This window comes from Castor canadensis, chromosome 11 (assembly GCF_047511655.1).
Source record: "Castor canadensis chromosome 11, mCasCan1.hap1v2, whole genome shotgun sequence".
Taxonomy (NCBI): Eukaryota; Metazoa; Chordata; class Mammalia; order Rodentia; family Castoridae; genus Castor; species Castor canadensis.
The window spans coordinates 49,509,271-49,528,274 of NC_133396.1; the positions used below are offsets into that span (position 1 = coordinate 49,509,271).

The following is a 19,004-nucleotide window of genomic DNA, read 5'->3' on the forward strand; positions in this document are numbered from 1 at the left end:
AACAAATGAGCCAGGTGCTGGTGGCTCACGTCTGTAATCCTAGGAGGCAGAAATCAGGAGGACTAAGGTTCAAAGCAAGCCCCAGGCAAACAGTTCACTAGACCATATCTCAAAAAAAAAATCCATTATAAAAAAGGGCTGGTGGAATAGCTCAAAGTGTAAGTCATGAGTTCAAATCCCAGTACCAGAAAAAAAACAAACCTACAACTATTTGGCAAGTTCTAGAGTATACAGCAAAAGAAAAAAATACTTGTGTTTGGCAGTTTTTCACCACTGTGACAAAACACTGGAGAGAACAACTTAAGGAAGGAAGGATTTAGTTTTGGCTTTCAGATTCAGAGATCTCAGCCCATGGTATGTTGTTTCCATGTTCTGGGGCCTGTGGTGAGGCAGAGCTTCATAGCAGAACAGTGTGGTGGGTCAAGGATGTTCACCTCACACCAGCTACCAAGCAGAAGGAAGCAAGACAGGAAGAAGCCAGGGCAAGATACAGTCCCCAGGGCCTTCCCCTAGGGACCTGCTTCCTCCAACCCCACCTCCCAAGAGTCAATTCAAATTTCAAATCCATGGCTGGCCATATATTAGGTCAGAGGCCTTCTGGGCTAATCATCTCTGAAACGCCTTCACAGACTCACCCAGGTGTACTTTACTGATCTATGCATCTCTTATATCAATCCAGTTGACAATCAAGATTAACCATCACAATCCCTTAGGCTGAAAAAAAAATCTTAAATACATTTGCCACAGTTCTTGTCACTGTATAAAGAAATAGGGCTATCTTTTGGAGCTGGAGTTACAATAGTAAGTCAGTCTTATACTATTATACAACAAAGCTTTGTCCTGGTTAAGGAAGCATTAATAAGCTTAGTCACATAATGGGGGGGGGTGGTACTGAGATTTGAACTCAGGGTCTCAGGCTTGCTGTAGCCCAAAAACCTAGATACTGTGGGACATCTTCTGGCTCTAAAATCCCAAATACAATCTTTTCTGACCCCATCTCCCACCCCTCATCATATTCGGAAACTCTGTGGTCCTCACAGTCTGTTACCAGCAAAATTTCCTGTGTTTTCAGTCTTTACTCTGAATGGCACCTTCACCTTCCTGCTCCAACGACACCTGGCACCCACTGAAGGCAAGGATTCCCCTGCAGTTCATGCAGTGGTAGCTGTTTTCTCTCCACACCCCTCAATAATGTCTTGGAGGTACAGTAGGGCCATCTTTGCTGCTCCTCCTCCCTAAAACCATCCATGACTCTATTAGACTCTACGACCCACTGCCCTTCATTAAAATCATCTGTCTTTCTCTTGGACATCCCCTTTACCCTCCATTATTTAAATACTTTTAGCACTGGTACTCTCCCTCCTGTGTATCTCCTATCACAATAATTCTTGGTAATTTTGTATCCATATGGGTGCTTCTTTGAATGCTCTAGCCTCTCCGTTCCTTCACCTGTCCTCTATTACCTTGCATTGCACTTCAGCCACTCCCACGTTCACATACTTCATCTTTCATTACCAGTGACATTACTGAGCCTGTCTATCCATGAACATGGAACATCCCTCCATTTACTTAGTTCTTTCATATCCTGCAACCTAATTTTGTGGTTTTCCTCAAATAAAACATGTACATAATTTGTCAGTTTTATACTTAAGTACTTCTTTTGGGCAGGGCACTTAATTTAAATTCATGGTAATGTGTTTTTGATGTCAAATTCCACTTGTTCACTGCTGATATTCAGGAAAGTGATTGCCTTTTATATACTAACTTTTGGAGTTTTGTTGTTTTGTCATACTGGGGTTTGAACTCAGGGCCTTGTACTTTCATACATGCTAGGCAGTCAGTCTACCACTTGAACCACATCTCCAGCTTGTATAATAACTTTTTATCCTGTAACTGATAATCACTTATTAGTTTCAGAAGTATTTTTCTCAAATCTTTCATAGATGATTGTGCCACCTGTGAATGAAGATTTTAATTTCTTCCTTCCCAATCTGTACACTTTTTTTTCCTTTTCTTATCTTATTGTACTAGGTAGGACTTCCAGCATGATACCAGCAAACAGTGATGAGACGAAATTCTTGCCTTGTTCCTGATCTTAGTGGGAAAGCTTTGAATTTTTCACCATTAAGTATGATGTTATCTGTAAAATACTTTCAATTCTAGGACTTGAAATTGGGATCTCACACTTGCTAGGTAGGTATTCTACCACTTGAGCCATACCTGCAGCCCCTTTTTCTTTGGTTATTTTTTTAATAGGGTTTCACATTTTTGCCTGAGCTGACCTGAACCATGGTCCTCCTATTTATACCTCCTGTATAGCTAGGATAACAGTACCTGTATAGCTAGGATAACAGTAATGTGCCACCATGCCCAATACTGGTTGAGACAGTGTCTTGCTAACTTTTTGTCTGGGCTCACCTCGAACCATAATCCTCATGATCTCTGCCTCCCAAGCACTAGGATCACAAGTATGAGCCACCACACTTGGCTGTAGAATTTTTTTGTAGATGTTCTTTACCAAGCTGACTCTCCCCTAGCCCTACTTTGTCAGAAATTTTTATCATGAATTAGTGATGGAAATTGTTCAATGCATCCTCTGCATCTATTGATACAATGGATTACATTTTTTTTTAACATTGAACCAGCCTTGCATACCTAGGATAAATTCCACTGGGTTGTTATATAATTCTTTTTATATATTCTTGGATTTGATTTACTAATATTTTGTTGATTCTTGTGTCTGTGTTCATCAGAAATATTGTTCTCTTCTTTTTTGGTAATATTTTTAGTTTTGATATTAGGGCAATGCAAGTTCACAAGACTCTATCTCAAAAATATCCAACACAAAAAGGCCTGGCAAAGTGGCTCAAGTGGTACAGTGCCTATCTGGCAAGCGTGATGCTTTCTATTGAGAAGGTTATTACTATTGAGTCAATTTCCTTAATAGCAATAATAGCCTATTCATGTGGTCTACTTCTTGTGACTCACCAGACTGTTTTTCATGGAATTGGTCCATTTTATCTAGTTTGTGAAATTTGTGGGCATAGAGTTATTCATAATTTTCCTTTATTACCCATTTGATGTCTATGGGATCTGTTGTGATGTCCCCTCTTTCATTTATGGCATTAGTAATTTGAGTTTTCTCTGTTTTTTCTTACTCCGGCAAGTGGCTTATAAATTTTGTGATATTTTCAAAGAACCATCTTTTAGTTTTATTGATTTTTCTCTACTGTTTGTTTTCAATTTCATTGATATCTGGCTCTAATTCCTTCCTTCCTTCTTTCCTTCCCCCACTTACTTAGGGCTTAATTTGTTCTTCTTTTATAGCTTCCTAAGATGGAAATTTAAATACTGATTTTAGATATTGCTTCCCCAAGTATTTCAAATTTTCCATTTATCTTTATTGATTTCCAGTTTAATTTTATTGCATCTGAGAGCTGACAACATATGATATCTATTCCTTTAAATTTATTAAGATATATTTTATGGCCCAGAATATGGTATACCTTGAGATATAGTTTATACATGTTAGTTATATCCAGTTGACTGATGGTACTGTTTGTTGAGTACAACTGTTCTGATTTTTGTGTGCTGAATCTGTCTGTATCTAATAGAAGGATGATGAGGTCTCCAAATCAGATTCATTTCTTTCTTCTTGCAGTTCTATCAATTTTTGTCTATCATGTATTTTGATGCTCTATTGTTAGGTGCACACACACTAAGAATTGTTACGTCTTTTCTTTTTTTGGCAGCACTGAGGCTTGACTCAGGACCTTACACTTGTTAGGCAAGTGTTCTCTTGCTTCAGCCATGCCCCAGTCTTTTTCTGCTTTAGTTGTTTTTTCAGATTGGGTTTTGCACTTTTTTCCCAGGCTGGCCTCAGACCATAGTCCTCCTATCTACCCTCCCCCACAGCTGAGATTACAGACATGAACTACCATGCCCAGTTTTCTTTTTTTTGTGGTACTGGGGCTTGAACTCAGAGCCTTCACATTGAGCCACTCCACCAGCCCTATTGTGGGGGGGGGTTATAAACAGGGTCTCACAAACTATTTGCCCAGGCTGGTTTCAAACCACAATCCTCCAGATCTCTGCCTGCTGAGTAGCTAGGATTACAGGCATGAGCCACCAGCGCCCAGCCCAGTTTGTTTATTGAGATGAGATCTTACTTTTTGTCTTTGCTGACCTCAAACCATGAATCTAGATCTCTATCTCCTAAGTAGCTGGGATTATAGGTATGAGTCACTCCACCTAGGCCAGAATGTCTTGTTGGAATATTGATCATTATGGAATAATGCCCGTTTCTCCCTGACACCTTTCCTTGCTTTGTTGTTAGTCTGCTACATCTGGGAGTAATATGGCTACTCTTACTTTCTTTTGATTAACGTTAATGTGACACATTTTCTCCATTCTCCTCTTCCCAAGTTATTTTTTTTATTTTTTTTTATTTTATTCATTTATGCATACAATGTTTGGGTCATTTCTCCCCCCTTCCCCCCGCCCCCTCCCTCTCCTCCCCTACCCCCTCGCTATCAGGCAGAAACGATTTCTTCCCAAGTTTTATGGTGTTGGGAATTGAACTCAGAGCCTCATGCATGTGATGCAAGCACTCTACCACTGAGCTACATCCCACCAGTCCTATCCCTTTTCTTTTAATCTTTATGTGTCTTTACACTTAAAAGCGGATTTCTTGTAGACAACATAGAGTTGAGTCTTGCATTTTGATCCACTCTAACAATCTGTCTTTTCATTGGTATATTTAGACCATTGAAAGTGATTATTATATAGCTGGATTTGTTTCTGTTTTTTATTTCCCTTGTTCTGTGTTCCTGTTTTTGTCTTCCATACTTTTTCTGCCCTTCATGGTTTTCATTTCATGATTTCATTTTCTCTCCTTTATTAGTACATCAATTTTTTTGGGGGGGTAGGGTGGTGCTGAAGCTTGGGACCAAGCTATCTTTTGGCACTTTTTAAAGTGACTGCCCTAGAGTTTGCAATGTACATCTACAATGAATCCAAATTCAGCTTTCAAATAAACCTGCACTCGCTCACAGATATTATAAGTACCTTACAATATACAAAATACTCCTGATTCCCTCTCCCATCTCTTATACCTTTGTTGTTATTCATTACACATATATAAGCATACTAAAACACATATGTGTGTGTGTGTGAAAACGCATAATCTAAACACTGTTGCTATTTATTATGAACAAACTTCCACTGGTAGATCAATTAAGAATAAGAAGTAATCAAGCCCACCAATAACCTTAGTTTTAGGACTTCTGATATCCAGATTTGTATAAATGTGTTGTTTCTAAAGCGAATGAGTTGGGGATAATTGCAGAACAGTAGGAAATAATGTTTCCCATCAAACTTGGAGATTTTTTTCACATTATTTCTTCAATTTTTTTTTTTTTTTGGCAGTACTGGGGTTTGAACTAAGGGCCTCATGCTTGCTAGACAGGTGGTCTTACCACTTGGGCCACTCCTCCAGCCCTTTCTGCCCATGCCCCTGGCATAAACTGTGATCCTCCTATTTTAGGCTTCCTGTCTCTGGGATGGCAGGCATGGCCATCAGGTCCAGCTTTTTTCCAGGTCCAGGCTGGCCTGCAACCACAATTCTCCTGGTCTCAGACTTCCACGTAGCTGGGATAAGTCTGAGCCACTGCATCCAGCTAGATTTGGTGATTTCTCTTGTCTGTTTTTAAGGTAACTGATCCTTCTTCTGCCACCTCAAATTTACTGCTGAGACTCTCTAATGAATTTTTCATTTCAGTTATTATACTTTTTAACCTGCACAGCTCCCATTTGTTTCTCTTTTATAGGCTCTGTTGCTCTGTTGAGATTATCTGTTTGTAGTCATTGTCCTCATACTTTTAAAAAAATTCCTTAAACTTACTTTGCTTTAGTTATCTGAACATACTTATAACAGCTGTTTTGAAATCTTTATAAGTCTAACATCTGGGCCCACACCAAGACAGCTTCTGTTGAGTCATACTCTCCTGTTCTTTACAAATCATTTTTTTAACAGTTGAAAAGCAGATGTTTTTGTTGAAAACTGGACAACTCTAGATTTTTATTTTCCCCTTTGAAGATAGGTGCAGTTGCTACCTTAAATTTTCATTAATTTGCCTGCACTAAACCTATGAATTTTGTCTCACCTATAGTATGTGTTCACTAATGCCTATTTTTTGTTTTCACTTTTCCCCCTTGTTTTTATTTTTATGCCTAGATTACTATTGGGTAACCTCTATCTGCAGAGCTCAGTGGCAAACCAATTATTGGTCAGAGTGTGTGCTCAAACACCTGAAACAAGTGTGGTTTTCACTTCTTAGCAGTGGATCTGTGTGTGGGATGGGAAGCATCCTGTCTGTCAGGATGTGTGGATAAGTTAGGCCTCTCTAGTCTCTGCTCATGCATGTTGTTGCAGTCACAGAATGTATGGGTGTTTATCAAACCTGTCAATAGTTGTCTCCCTATAGGACTTCTCTGTCAAACTTCTGGCTAGTACGCTGATCCACTGCTTGTTCAACTAGTGCCAAAACCTCAGAATGGATGAGCTACTGGCCTTCATCGTTTACTTGACACCAAAATTACTACCTTTACTGACAAAACTCCTAGGCATGGTTTTGTTTTTGTTTTTTTGTTTTACTACCCTCTGTTCCAAATATGAGTGAGTCTCTACTAACTGCGAGACTGATACTTTTCATGGCCTGCCCTACCTAAAAGTACTGCAACTAAGTGACCTAGAGCAAGGGGATGGTAGCAGCCCCAGACAAGAATGCCAGACTCCCACTGTTCTCACCTTAAGTTCAATGGCATTTCACAAACAAATACTGCTTGATTTGTTGTAGGCCTTTGGTCAGTTTCCTGACCCCTGAAATGGTTGTTGTGGACAAGTAAGACTCTAATGATAATGGACACAAAAACCTAATCATATAGAAATTATGTCTCTCTAATAATCCTATCCGAATGTACTCATCAACAATTACTGCTAAAGTTTGGATCTAGAATATCCCCCAAAAGCCCATATGTTAAATGTTTGATCCTCAGCTTGGCACTATCAGAAGGTGGTGGAGACCTTTAGGAGGTGGGACCCAGTGGGAGGTCTAGACCTTGGAAGCCAGTCTCTTTCTCTTTGCCTTCTGGCTGCCATGAGGTGAACAGCCTCCTCAGCCACACATTCCCCTTACCACAGGCCCAAAAGCAATAGGGCCAACCACCCATGGAGTGCAACCTCTGAAACTGTGGGCTGAAATAAATCTTTCCCCTTTTTAAGTTGGTTATCTCAGGTATTTTGTCTCCGTAAGGGAAAGCTGACACAACTACTGCATGCCAGTTAGGAACTTTCAAGAAGATATGCCTTCTTAGGTACAGTGGTAGGCCTAAGAAAAGCCACTTGATTCATCTCTCTCCTATGCTTGGCACAATAAATAAATATTTGTTGACTGAATGATGAACAGATGAACAGTGTATGTGAAAGAGGCAAACACCACCTTTGATAGCTTAGGCTCCCTCGCTTTTGTCCTACCTCCTAGTTTCTAGCAACTGGGATTTCAGGACCCTAACTGGCATCACAGAGTCAGCAGCTAGCAAGAGCAACTCTACCGTGCTGAACTGGGCCCTCAGGAGGACACATGCAGCTATATGAGAATCACTATTCAACTGACATGCTTCATTAATTTCTGGGTTAAGACAAGGAGGAAAACAACTCACCCTCTGTGAAGACCTGACAGGAAAAGACCCTGATCAGAAAAAAGGACTATACTCCTTTCAATGCTTTTTAAGTATTACAGAATGCCACAAGGTCTAATGTCACAATCCTTCATTCCTTTGAAAATGTGACAGAATATGTGTATGTGCCAAATCCTCAAACCAGAAGTCTATTTGTGTTTCTTTAGATTTTTGTTGTTGGTGGTTATTTGTTTGTTTTGGTGAGCCTGGGTTTTAAACTCAGGGCTTCCCACCTACCACTTCAGCCACAATTCCAGTCCATTTTTGCTTTGATCATTTTGGAGATGGTTCTCACAAATTGTTTGCCCAGGCTGGCCTCAAACTGTGATCTTCCTAATTGCAGCCTCCCTAGTAGCGAGGTTTATAGGCCCAAGCCACAGGTACCCAGCTGTCCACTCATTTCTAATATAATTAATGTTTTGTCTGTTTTGTGACTGTTTCTAATACCTATAACTTCAACTGAGTAAAACAATATTATACAGATGTCAAGTAAGAGTTTTTAAAAAAGTAATTTTTAGCCTGTTCCCATGTAAGGCTATTGTGGAAAGAAAAATATTAATAACAATTACTAGCATTTTTTAGTATTTGCAGTGTGCCAGACACTAGGCTACATACTTTATACCCATGATCGCATTCCGTCCTCATAGCAATCCTATGAGGTAGGTATGACAGTTATTTCCTTTTGCTAAAATAGAAAAGTGCCTGCAGTCACAGAGCAAGCTAAAAGTGAACAGAGTTGCTGCACCCATGCAGACTCTAAAGCCCACATTCTGAACTCTTTAAATTCATCAAATGGGGGTCGTGTAGAAACAATAACAATCTTCTACTTGGACCCTTAAACAGGATGGATTTTAACACAAAGAGATGAACAGATCCCTAACCTCAGTTCCAATCACTCAAACAGAATTCAAGTGTTCTGTGTAATAACTGATACAAACAAGCTAGCCACTCATCAGGAACTGGATACAGTTTCTTTGACTTGGTAAAGCTAACACTTTAAACCAATCTGGAATATAATCCACACTCACAGACAATATTTAAGCAATAATGGTTTCTTAACATAGTATTTGATTTAAATGATTGGTAAGTTCTGCTTGTATACACCTAGACAAATAATTGTATATCTCATTTCAAAACCTAGTATTCTCAGTACAAACACAACTTTACCTAATAAAATAAAATCTAAGGACAGCAAGCAAGCTCAAACAACTGGCAGGCAGTGTTCAATTCATTAAGCTGTCAGCTGCAGACCTCTCCCTCTACTAAGCAGTTTAGTGGCCAAGATTCAGGTTACTGAACTTTAGGGCAGGGGCAGGAGAGGTCATGGAGAAACCAAAGGAATCTTCTGTATTTCCCACCTTGATGGATAGCCAGACACTTCCAAGCTCACTTTTATCTCAATTTTCATCACTAGCTCTATGGTCTTCCAGAATAAATGTCTATTTCTGCATTAAAATGATGATATTACCTACCAATGACAAGTCTTTATGTGAGTATAACTGGCGGGGGAGATGTAGCTAAGAGGTAGAGTGCTTACCTAGCTTGTGCAAAGTCCTGGATTTGATCCCCAGCACCAAAAAAAAAAAAAAGAGAGAGGGAGGAAGAAGAAGAAAGGCAGGCAGTAATCCCAGCTGCTCAGGAAAAGAGCAATTCAAGGCCAACCAGGGCAAAAAGTTAGCACAACCCAATCTCAACCAGGAAGCAGCATGATGGTACATGCCTGTAATCCCAGCTACATGGAAGGCATAGGAAGGAGGATCAGGATCCAAGACTGGACCCAGGCAAAAACACAAGACACTATTTTCAAAATACTTAAAGCAAAAAGGGCTGGTGGGAGGGGGGCATTCAAGTGGTAAAGCCCCTGCCTAACAAGTGTGAAGTCGAGTTCAAACCCCAGGACCACAAAAAAAAAAAAAATACAAGAAGAAATTCTGGGCTAGTTATGACCACTTGAGGGCACCCTAACCAAGAGCAATTATATGGAACTCACAACCCATTTCTACAACTCCATACTGTCCAATGTTTTAGACACTGCTCCAGCCCAACATTCTTTGAAATGAATGTAAGTGAATTTCATTTGTTTGCTTGCTTTGTTTTGGTTTTGGTGGTACTGGGGTTTGAACTCAGGGCCTCATGCTTGCTAGGCAAGCACTCTACCACTTGAGCCACTCTCCCAGCTCTGAGTATAAGTAAATTTTAAAACGTGAATTTTCCCTATTGCCAAAAGTGGTATTTCCCCCCCACCATACCCTGTTTTCTTAAAGCATGTTTGAAATCCTTTGTTTGTCCCTTTGATATCCATGCAAATCTCTTTAAAGGCCAAATAACCTATCTCTAGCCAGCAGTAAAACCCAGGGCTGTGTTTTCTGAATGGCCTGAGCGTATCACCCTGGAAATTTAGTTCAGGTGCTTTAACTACCTGCTTATCACAGAAATATACAAGGTGCTTTCTTTTTCCCTCAGATAAAGGCAATAAGTACCACTAATAACCATCCCAATAGTAGGGTGAATTTAAGACGAACTATGAAAGCATGTATAGAAAATAGCACTCTGAAGTCAGATTCTTCCAAGAGGACAAATTCCATTAACCTTGGTACTACATACACAATGGCTCAGAAAGTACAAAGACCCTCGATAAGAACCACCATTTCAGTCTTTACTCTCATTTCCTGCATCCGAAGCAGGAAATGTTTCTCTCTCCCTTTTTTCTATTTCTCCCTACTTTATCCTGTCATACTAAAATAAATCCTTGCTAAACCTTCCACCTTTGAGATTTGTCTTTTTGTGAGGCCACTTTTCCTTGTGGATCTGAGATTCTTGTTATTTACATGGGAACTGGAAAGTTAAGGGCAACCCTCTTCCCTCCTCTGGTTGACAATCCTATTTCCTGAATGGCCCTCAAATCCATGACTTCTGCTCAACTGTTGAGCCAGCATGATCCCAGGTCCATGACAGCATGTGTCACAATAGTAATTAATATCTAATTTTAATGATCTGTTTTATTACTAGACTTATTAACAACTTGAAGACTTAGACTGTATGTATTTGTCATCTTCATATCCCCAAAGACCTAGCACACTGCTTGTACAGAGTAGGTATCCAGTAAACATCTGTTAAATGAAAGGAAGCTGGAGGTATTTCTTAGTGGGTAGCACTTGCCTAGCATGCACAAGGCCCTGGGAAGGGGAGGAGGAGAAGAAATGAAACTAATATTTAGATAAGCACTGGGTTTAGGAGTAACATGGACTTGACTCTGCCCTTATTAGCTCTGTGCCTATGGATAAAATTCTTATCATCTCTCAACCCATTTCTTCCTCTAAAAATGAAAACAATAATTCCTACTATTGTAGAAAGGTTCTTGTAGGATTGAATAATCCCTGAAGTTTAGCATAGTGCCTGGAAGACAGCAAATATTCAATAAATATTAACAATTACCAACTGAGTATCCCTAATCTAAAAACCCAAAATGCCCCCAAACCCAAACCTTTTGAGCACCAACATGAGACCATGGGTGGAAAATTCCACACCTGACCTCATATACTAAGTCACAGAAAACACAGGAGCACTAAAAATATTGTGTAAAATTTCCAGGCATGGTAGCTCATGTCTATAATCCCAGCTACTCAGAAAAGTGATCAGGAGGAAAGCAATTCAAGGCAGCCTGGGCAAAAAAGTCAGTGGGAACTGCATCTCAACAAATGAGCCAAGCATAATGGTACATACCTATAATCACAGGTATACAGGAAGTATAGGTAGGAGGATCATGGCCAATCCTGGGAAAAACACAAGATCCTATTTGAAAAATTAAACCTAAAGCAAAAAAGACTGGAAGTATGGCTCAAATAGTAAGTAGTACACTTGCCTAGCAAGACAATGCCCTGGGCTGGCAAAGTAGCTTAAATGGCAAAGAGCCTGCCAGGAGAGCATGAGGCCCTAAGTTCAAACTCCAGTGTCATACCAAAAAAAAAAAAAAAAAAATCCGAGCAAGTACAAGGCTCTGAGTTCAAACCCCACTAAAAAAGTAGATAGATAGATAGTATAAAATTACCTTCGGGATATGTATATAAGGGATGTATAAAACATAAATGTATTTCACATTTAAACTTGGGTACCACTCCCAAGATATCACATTACATATATGCAAATATCTCAAAATCTGAAAAACATCCAAAAATCTGAAATACTTCTGACTTTGCATTTCAAATAAGGAACACTCAATCTGTATTATTATTAGAGGACATAAATGACAGGGAAGGCACATTCCCACCCTTGACTAGTGCACAAACATAGCTCCTTTCATGCAAACACAATCTGCTGTTGCAAATATGAATAAAATAAATATTCTTAACAGCAGAAGGAATTTACTGTTTTAGCCAATCAGAAAACACAGGTGAAAGAGGTTATGATTACGTGGGCCAGTGTTTCAGCTTCATTTCTCTAAGATTCTCAACATAGAAGTCCTCCATGTACTGGCTTCTCTTTTGATGGTAAGATGGCTTCTAAAAATAACTGGGTCTACCTGTAATACTGAAGTCCTGAATTTCACTCTGAATGGACAGGTCACCTGACTACACTCTAATCACTGGGTATGAGTGTTTGCCATGTACTGGTTGACTAAAGCTGAGGTTACATTCCTTTAGTGAGTATGCTATGCCACAGACTTCCTTTTCCAAATTCCCTGGTGACAACGGCCGTGGTGCACAACTTAGTGATTCACAGCATAACCTTCTGGTCAATGATGACCCATATATATGATAATAGTACCATAAGATTAAATTGCCTAGTGACAATTATAGCCATCTTAGTTGTGTAAGTAGACTCTCTAATGTTCCCACAATAACAAAATTGTATCCGATTGCTAAGCTACATGTAGCTGTATACCTGTATTCTCTAAAAGAACCCTGAAACAGATCAGTCAAGAATCACTGTGGATATAAATAGACATGAATGATCATGTACGCATTTATCAGGCTTGCACACTTTTGTGTGCAGCATCTAGTTCTTGCAAAGCAAAGTGCACCAAGAATCCATGACTTCACGCAGCAACCCTGGGCTTCAAAACATACAGCAACTCAGTCTGGCTGTGCCGCCCTGGACCCAGGGCATTCAGATAAAGCAACAGGCATCTGCCTTTAAGACATGGGGAAGACATGTTTCCTGTGAAACATGGGGTTTCACAGAAAACCCCATGCCTCTGTGAGAAAATGTCCCTTCACTCTATTCTTCAGCATCCAGTGTCAATACCAGCACCCCCTCATCCCTTCTCCTAATACATTCTCCACTCCTCAGCACATCTCATTTAACTTTGTTTTGGTCCCTCATAGCTTTTCCCACTTTGGATACACCATTTAACCTCTCTGAGCCTTACTTTCTTCATCCATAAAAATGGAACTTGCCAGGCATAGTGGCACACATGCACCGGTAATCCCAGGGGCAGAGTTTAAGGTCAGCCTGGATCACATAGCAAGACTCCTATGTTTAAAAAATTAAATTAAACTAGTATTCTCTCTTGCACATATGACACAATGTATGCCTTAAATCAGCATGTGGTGACTATACATACTTTTTTTTTTTTTTGGTAGTACTGGGGTTTGAACTCTGGGTTTCACAATTGCTAAGCACTCTACCACTTGAGCCTATTTTCAAGATGGGATCTCATGAAGTATTTGCCTGTACTGGCATCAAACTGAGATCCTCCTGATCTCTGCCTCCTGAGTAGCTAGGATTACAGGTGTGAGCCACCAGCACTCAGTGCACATGGTGACTATAGTTTTACTGTTCCTACCAGATCCCTAGTCAACCCATAACCCAGAAAAAAATTAGATCAAAGATCATTTCCAGTGGAGAATCTGTGTTCTCTACAATAAAAGAAACTCCTACCTACGCCATTAACCAATGTACTGGAATAAAATGTATGACCCCAAAGGAGCTCCAAGCTTTGCAAAGGGAAAAAATTAACAAGTTGGGTGGTCCTGTTTCCTTAAAAAAAAAATTATTTCAGCAAAATACAATGCATATAAACATATATAATATACATATGTATTTTATAATATATCCCTTTTAAAGCAAGTCCTCATAGTACTACATAACCTTCTATTAATCCAGAAGCCTCATCATACTACTTTTAGAGTTATCAGAATGCCACCCTGAGTGAATCCCAGCAGAAAAGAGTACTGTTGATCTTACTGGTTACCCCTGACCAGTCAGGACCCTTCCTTCCATCTCCTCTTGATCCCATCATTAGCCTAGGTGAAACGAAGCATCTCAGGAAAAAAGTTGGGGGCCTCTATAGGTTATGTTACAGCAAGACTCCAGGTTACCTTTTTTTTTTTTTTAAATGTTGTCTAGGAAGCAACCCTCTCTTGTCTCAGCTCCAGAGTAACTGACAGGCATGCATCAACTGCACATAGCATTTCTTTGGGGGTGGAGCTAGAGATGGAACCAACCAGGGTCTCACATACTAAGCCAGTGCTCTAAACTGAGCTATACCTACAGCCCTTTTAAACATAATTACTTTTAAAAAGATCCATTCAAAGGTAACCTGCTTTACCTGAATAAGCATAGGTTTTGCAAAGAGTCCTGGATCTAAGAGCCTGCCTCCCTCACTAATTTGCTGTAGGTCACTTAGTTTCTGCAAATATATGGTAGTCATCATATGCGATGTCGTGGTGAGAAGAAATTAAAGATTAATACATAATTACATTACATAAATATTGGATTCATTAACAAATTAATACAGCCATTCTGGTGGGTGCTCAAAGTTAGCTGCCTTTCTGAAAAAGCAGATCTTGCTTGCTACTTCAAACTCTGTATCATCAATCTAAGGATCCCCTTTTCCATTTTCCCCTTCTCTGGAATCTCTATTTTTCTTTCCCTATCCAGGTTGGAAGAGGTGACAAGAACTTACTGGCACTTCCACTAAGAGTTGTAAGTATTATGCTCAAGAAACACATGTGTATATAAAGCCCAAATGTTACTTTGAAAGTATCCGGGCACGATGGTGCACACCTATAGTCCTAGCTACTCCGGAGGCTGAGGCAGGAGAATTACTTGGACCCAGGAGTTCGAGACCGGCCTGGGGGACATAGCAAAATCGTGTCAAAAACAAAAAGAAGAAAAACAGAAATCTTCTTAACTCTGAAATCACTAAAGACTTAACAACCAAAAAGAGAATTACATGGGTACCATTTGTTGAGTACCTCCTATGTGCCAACCACTGGCTAAGTACCCTGCAGGTGTAATCTCATTTACACTTCACTACAGCTTTATGAGTAAGCGAATTATTCCCAAAGTTACAGATGAATAAACACACGCCAAGAGTTTAAAACATTTATTTGCCCAAACTCGCAGAGTCAGGAAGCAGCAGAGCAAGGGCTGGAAGAGTAAGACATCTAAGACAGGCATTCCTTTGGAAGATCAAGGTCAGTACCCTCTCCTTTGCTAGTCAGTTCTAACAGTCCTCACCTGACTAAGGTAACCGGTTCGGGCGTGGATCACGCCACCTGCACACGCTGCCGGGCCTCCCGTACGCGGTGCAGAACCGGGGAAGCAAACAGGCACCAGCCAAGCGCACTCTGGGCGCAGTGGCCTTTGACACAAAACGCCCTCGCTGGGAAAACCGAGACAACCAGGCCTCAGTGACAGACCGGGGCTCCCACACCAGGGCCAGGACTCTCATCTCAAGGTCCGAGCTAAGCTTCCTTGAAAGTGGGGCGCCGCGGGGATCCGGAAGCCTTCCCGGGACCCGGAGCGCTCCTCAAGGGTTCGCGGCCTTCACTCAGTCTCCACATCGCTCCCCTCCCTTCTCTCGGCAAGGATTCACTCGAGTCGGATACACCGCGCGCCTTAGTTTACAGCCGAACTCCATTCCCTCCATCCCAGAGGTTCCTTCCTAGTCCTCAGCCCCTACCTGGTTGCCGAAGAGACCATGGTCAATTAACTTCATCCTCCCGCCTCGGAAGTGTCGTAACCCAGCCCATGAGACTCCGTCCAATCCCAGCGTTTGGAGTGCGCACGCGCGCCGGACATGCGCCCCTCAAGCTGGGGGAGGGGCAGAAAGGTCTGAGCGACGTACTCCAGGCTTAGCGCTTTCCTTTTATCTTCCGGAGGGAAATTCGGAATGTCATGGTTTGGGTTCCATATACTTTCCGGAAGAACAAAATTGGAGAATTTACAATACAGTTATAAAGATGATTATAAAGCGCCATCTTTCCCCGGTCAGCCTGGAGGCTCGTGCCTGTCATTAAACCCCGGTCTTGGACGTGAGATTTTTCTCGTGAGCTTTCTTTGCAGGCGGCGTTTTTCCTAACAGCCATAGTAATAAGAACAATGTGATATTGACACAAAGATTTTGGGGGAAAAAAAGACCAGTAGAAAAGAAAGAAGCCAGAAATAGGCCCACAGATATGTAGTCACTTTTTCCCCCAAAAAAGTACCCAGTGTGATGCAAAGAGGATCGTTCTTTTCTATTGAATGTGGCTTGATGGGAAAATGAACCCTGACTCCTACCTTGTTCAAAGAATCAATTCTAGATGTGAAAAGTGCAACTCTAGACAATAACAAGCAGAATATCGTGACCATGAAAAAGGAAAATGCTGCTCATTTAGAACATAAAAATACCAACCCTGAACTGATAAATCTGTTGTGACTGAATTAAGACGTGAAAAGACAAGCAATAAAGCAAAGAAGGCATTTGTAATGCATATTTCTGAAAACAAATTTTATTTAGAATATATAAATAATTCTTGCAAATAAAAGTTTTGAAAGACCCAAGGTGGTAGAAGAAGCTGGTGAGAGAGAGAAACTGAGGAGAATTTTCACAGTTTAAACTTCAAAAGATATCAAAAATGTGTAAATTGAAGGGCTGGGAATGTAGCCCTGGGAAGTGGTAGAGCACTTGTCTAGCAACTTGAGGCCCTAGATTCAATTCCAAGAACTGAGGGGGGAAAAATGAAAGCTGAAAAACCTTCCTCTTTGTTCTTCAGGCACCCATTTGTCCTCCCCCAGGAAACATGCTGTGTGTGTCCTTACAGAGCAATATTATTCATAGTTAAGCAATTATTTTTATAGTCATCATTCTTCCCTTGTTATACAAACAGTAGCATACTATAACAATTGTTTCTTGCTTTTATTCACATTAGCCAATTAGTATCTTACAGGGATCCATGAAATCTGGAAATATAGGAAAAATATTTTTTACTTATTTTGTTTTGGTTTTAGAAACAGGACCTGCCTAGGTTGCTCAGGCTGTCCTCCTACTCCTGGGCTCAAACAATCCTCCTACTTCAACTTCCTGAAGTATAGTGGACTACTGAGGTGTTCCACTATGCCTGGCTAGGGTAAATTTTATTCTCAGCTACTTGTTAGCTGAGAATAAAATATATATACTCTCCTGACCCCTCTCCACTATTCTGAAGACTCTAGATTTCCTGTTTGCCAATTCAGAAAATTCAGATATCCAAGTAACAACTCCACTATGTTCCTAAATCCTCCTTGCAAGACTGAGCCAGTCTCCCAGGTTAATTTCTCAGTCTACTCTCCTCTTAGCCAACCCACACTTTATTCCTGCTTGGAATTGTTAGGTCCCTGGCCTTGTTGGGGTGGGCGGAAGTTCCCGAGGCTAACATCGAAACCAGACCCCCTGATTTATGACTGCTTGCCAAACTTCCCTGCTTGTTTCCCTGCTTGCAAAATCTCAGGAACTTCCAGTTTCTCAACTAGCTAGGCATGTCAACCCGTTCCATCTGGTGATCACAGATAATCGGAAGACCAGGAACTCTTTCATTCCCTCACAGCTTGGCCCCTCCTATAAAGCCCATTACCCATTCCAGCCAAGCTGCTGCACTTTGAACCCGAGAGAGACAGCCCTGCAGTCTGGTCCCTAATAATCTTTCTTTCCCACATGTGGCATGGTCTTTATTTGGCAGTTCCTTACAGGAATTTGTTCAAGAAGTAAAATAATACATTCAAATAACTTTGTAGCCAGTTTGAATTGGATCTGTCAAGTGCAAGCATAAGAAATTTAACTTCCCAGCCAGGATATTATGCAAATAGAACCCACTGGTTACCACAGTACTATGCCTTCTATGAAAATAGGACAGGAGGAGACTTCTGTTTTCAACAGATGGACTAAACACAGCTTTCTCTATTCCTCTCACTATGTGCAACTAAAAGCCTTGGAGATCATACACAAAACTGAAGACTGAACAGTGGAGAGAAGGTAAAGAAGGTAGGGAGCTCAGGCCCCAATGAACAACATGGTGTATTCCATGCTTCATACATCACAGCCTGGGTGCTGGAGGAACAGGCAGCCTGCACATGACAATAGGAACAAAACCTCAAGAAAAGCCTGTTCTCTCTAATCAAAAGACCACGAAAGGGGAAGCCTAGAAAGGCAGCAAACTTTTAGGCAATCACAGTTCTAGTTCAGCCAAAACCACAGAAAAAGCCGTCAGTCCCACTCTCTGCCTACCTAAGTAGAAAGCCTAGACTGCTACCCACACCAGGCTGTAAAGACACAACCCCACCCCCACTTCTTCCACTAGTATGGTGTCCAGGGGATAAGTGGATTGCTGGGACTTCCATTCCCACTGGGCAGTAAGGAGGCTCTCACCCAACATGAGAGAACCTGGGCTTCCATCCCCACTTGAGGGTAAGGAATCACCCCTCCTTCTCCTCTTAGTGTAATATCAGAGGGAGCCAAGTAGAGAGCCAGGACTTTCACCATCACTTACTGGCAACAAGGTCACTTTCCACATGTCAATGGAGGCAATACATGAAATCATAACTCAATATCCCTCCCCATACAGCTAGGGTGATATCAATGGAAGCCTAATAGGGAGCCTGGACTCCCACTTTTGCCAAACAGTAACAGAGTTTCTCCAGATGTCAAGGAAAGCCAAGTGGAAAACCTAAACTTCCACTCCCAGCTGCCAATAAAGAAGAAGGCTTTCCCTTCCCTACCAAAGTAATGTCCAAGGAATCCTGCTCAAACACAAGATTTAAATAAGATCCAAAGTCTTATGATGCTCAGAAATCTGGGTTTCCATCAAAAAACACTAATTTTACCACAAAACAAGAAGGTTTAAATTTAAAAATGACAAAATACAAGAAATGTCAACCCAACATGACACAGTTGTTAGAATTAACAAGTTCCAGCTATTTGGGAAGTGGAGAAAGGAGGATTGAGGTTCAAGGCCAGCCTGGGCTAGAAAATTTGCCAGACCCTATCTCAAAAAACAAGCCAGGAGTGATGGTACACACCTGTA

The 19,004-nt window shown here is 40.9% G+C and overlaps 1 protein-coding gene across 3 annotated transcripts in view; it reads right to left on the bottom strand.

The window, feature by feature from the left end:
* Dhrs7b (dehydrogenase/reductase 7B) overlaps window positions 1-19,004 on the bottom strand; it is a 57,820-nt gene that overhangs the window by 23,712 nt on the left and 15,104 nt on the right. The window contains exon 1 of one of the 3 annotated variants that reach the window (XM_020172433.2): window positions 15,647-15,796. The exons of 1 other annotated variant lie outside the window; for it this stretch is intronic. In XM_020172433.2, the coding sequence (XP_020028022.1) occupies window positions 15,647-15,666 (20 nt within the window). In that variant the 5' untranslated portion in view covers window positions 15,667-15,796. Of the gene's footprint in view, window positions 1-15,646; window positions 15,797-19,004 lie in introns of those variants that run through there. One more of the 3 variants, XM_074046640.1, reaches the window with a different exon arrangement.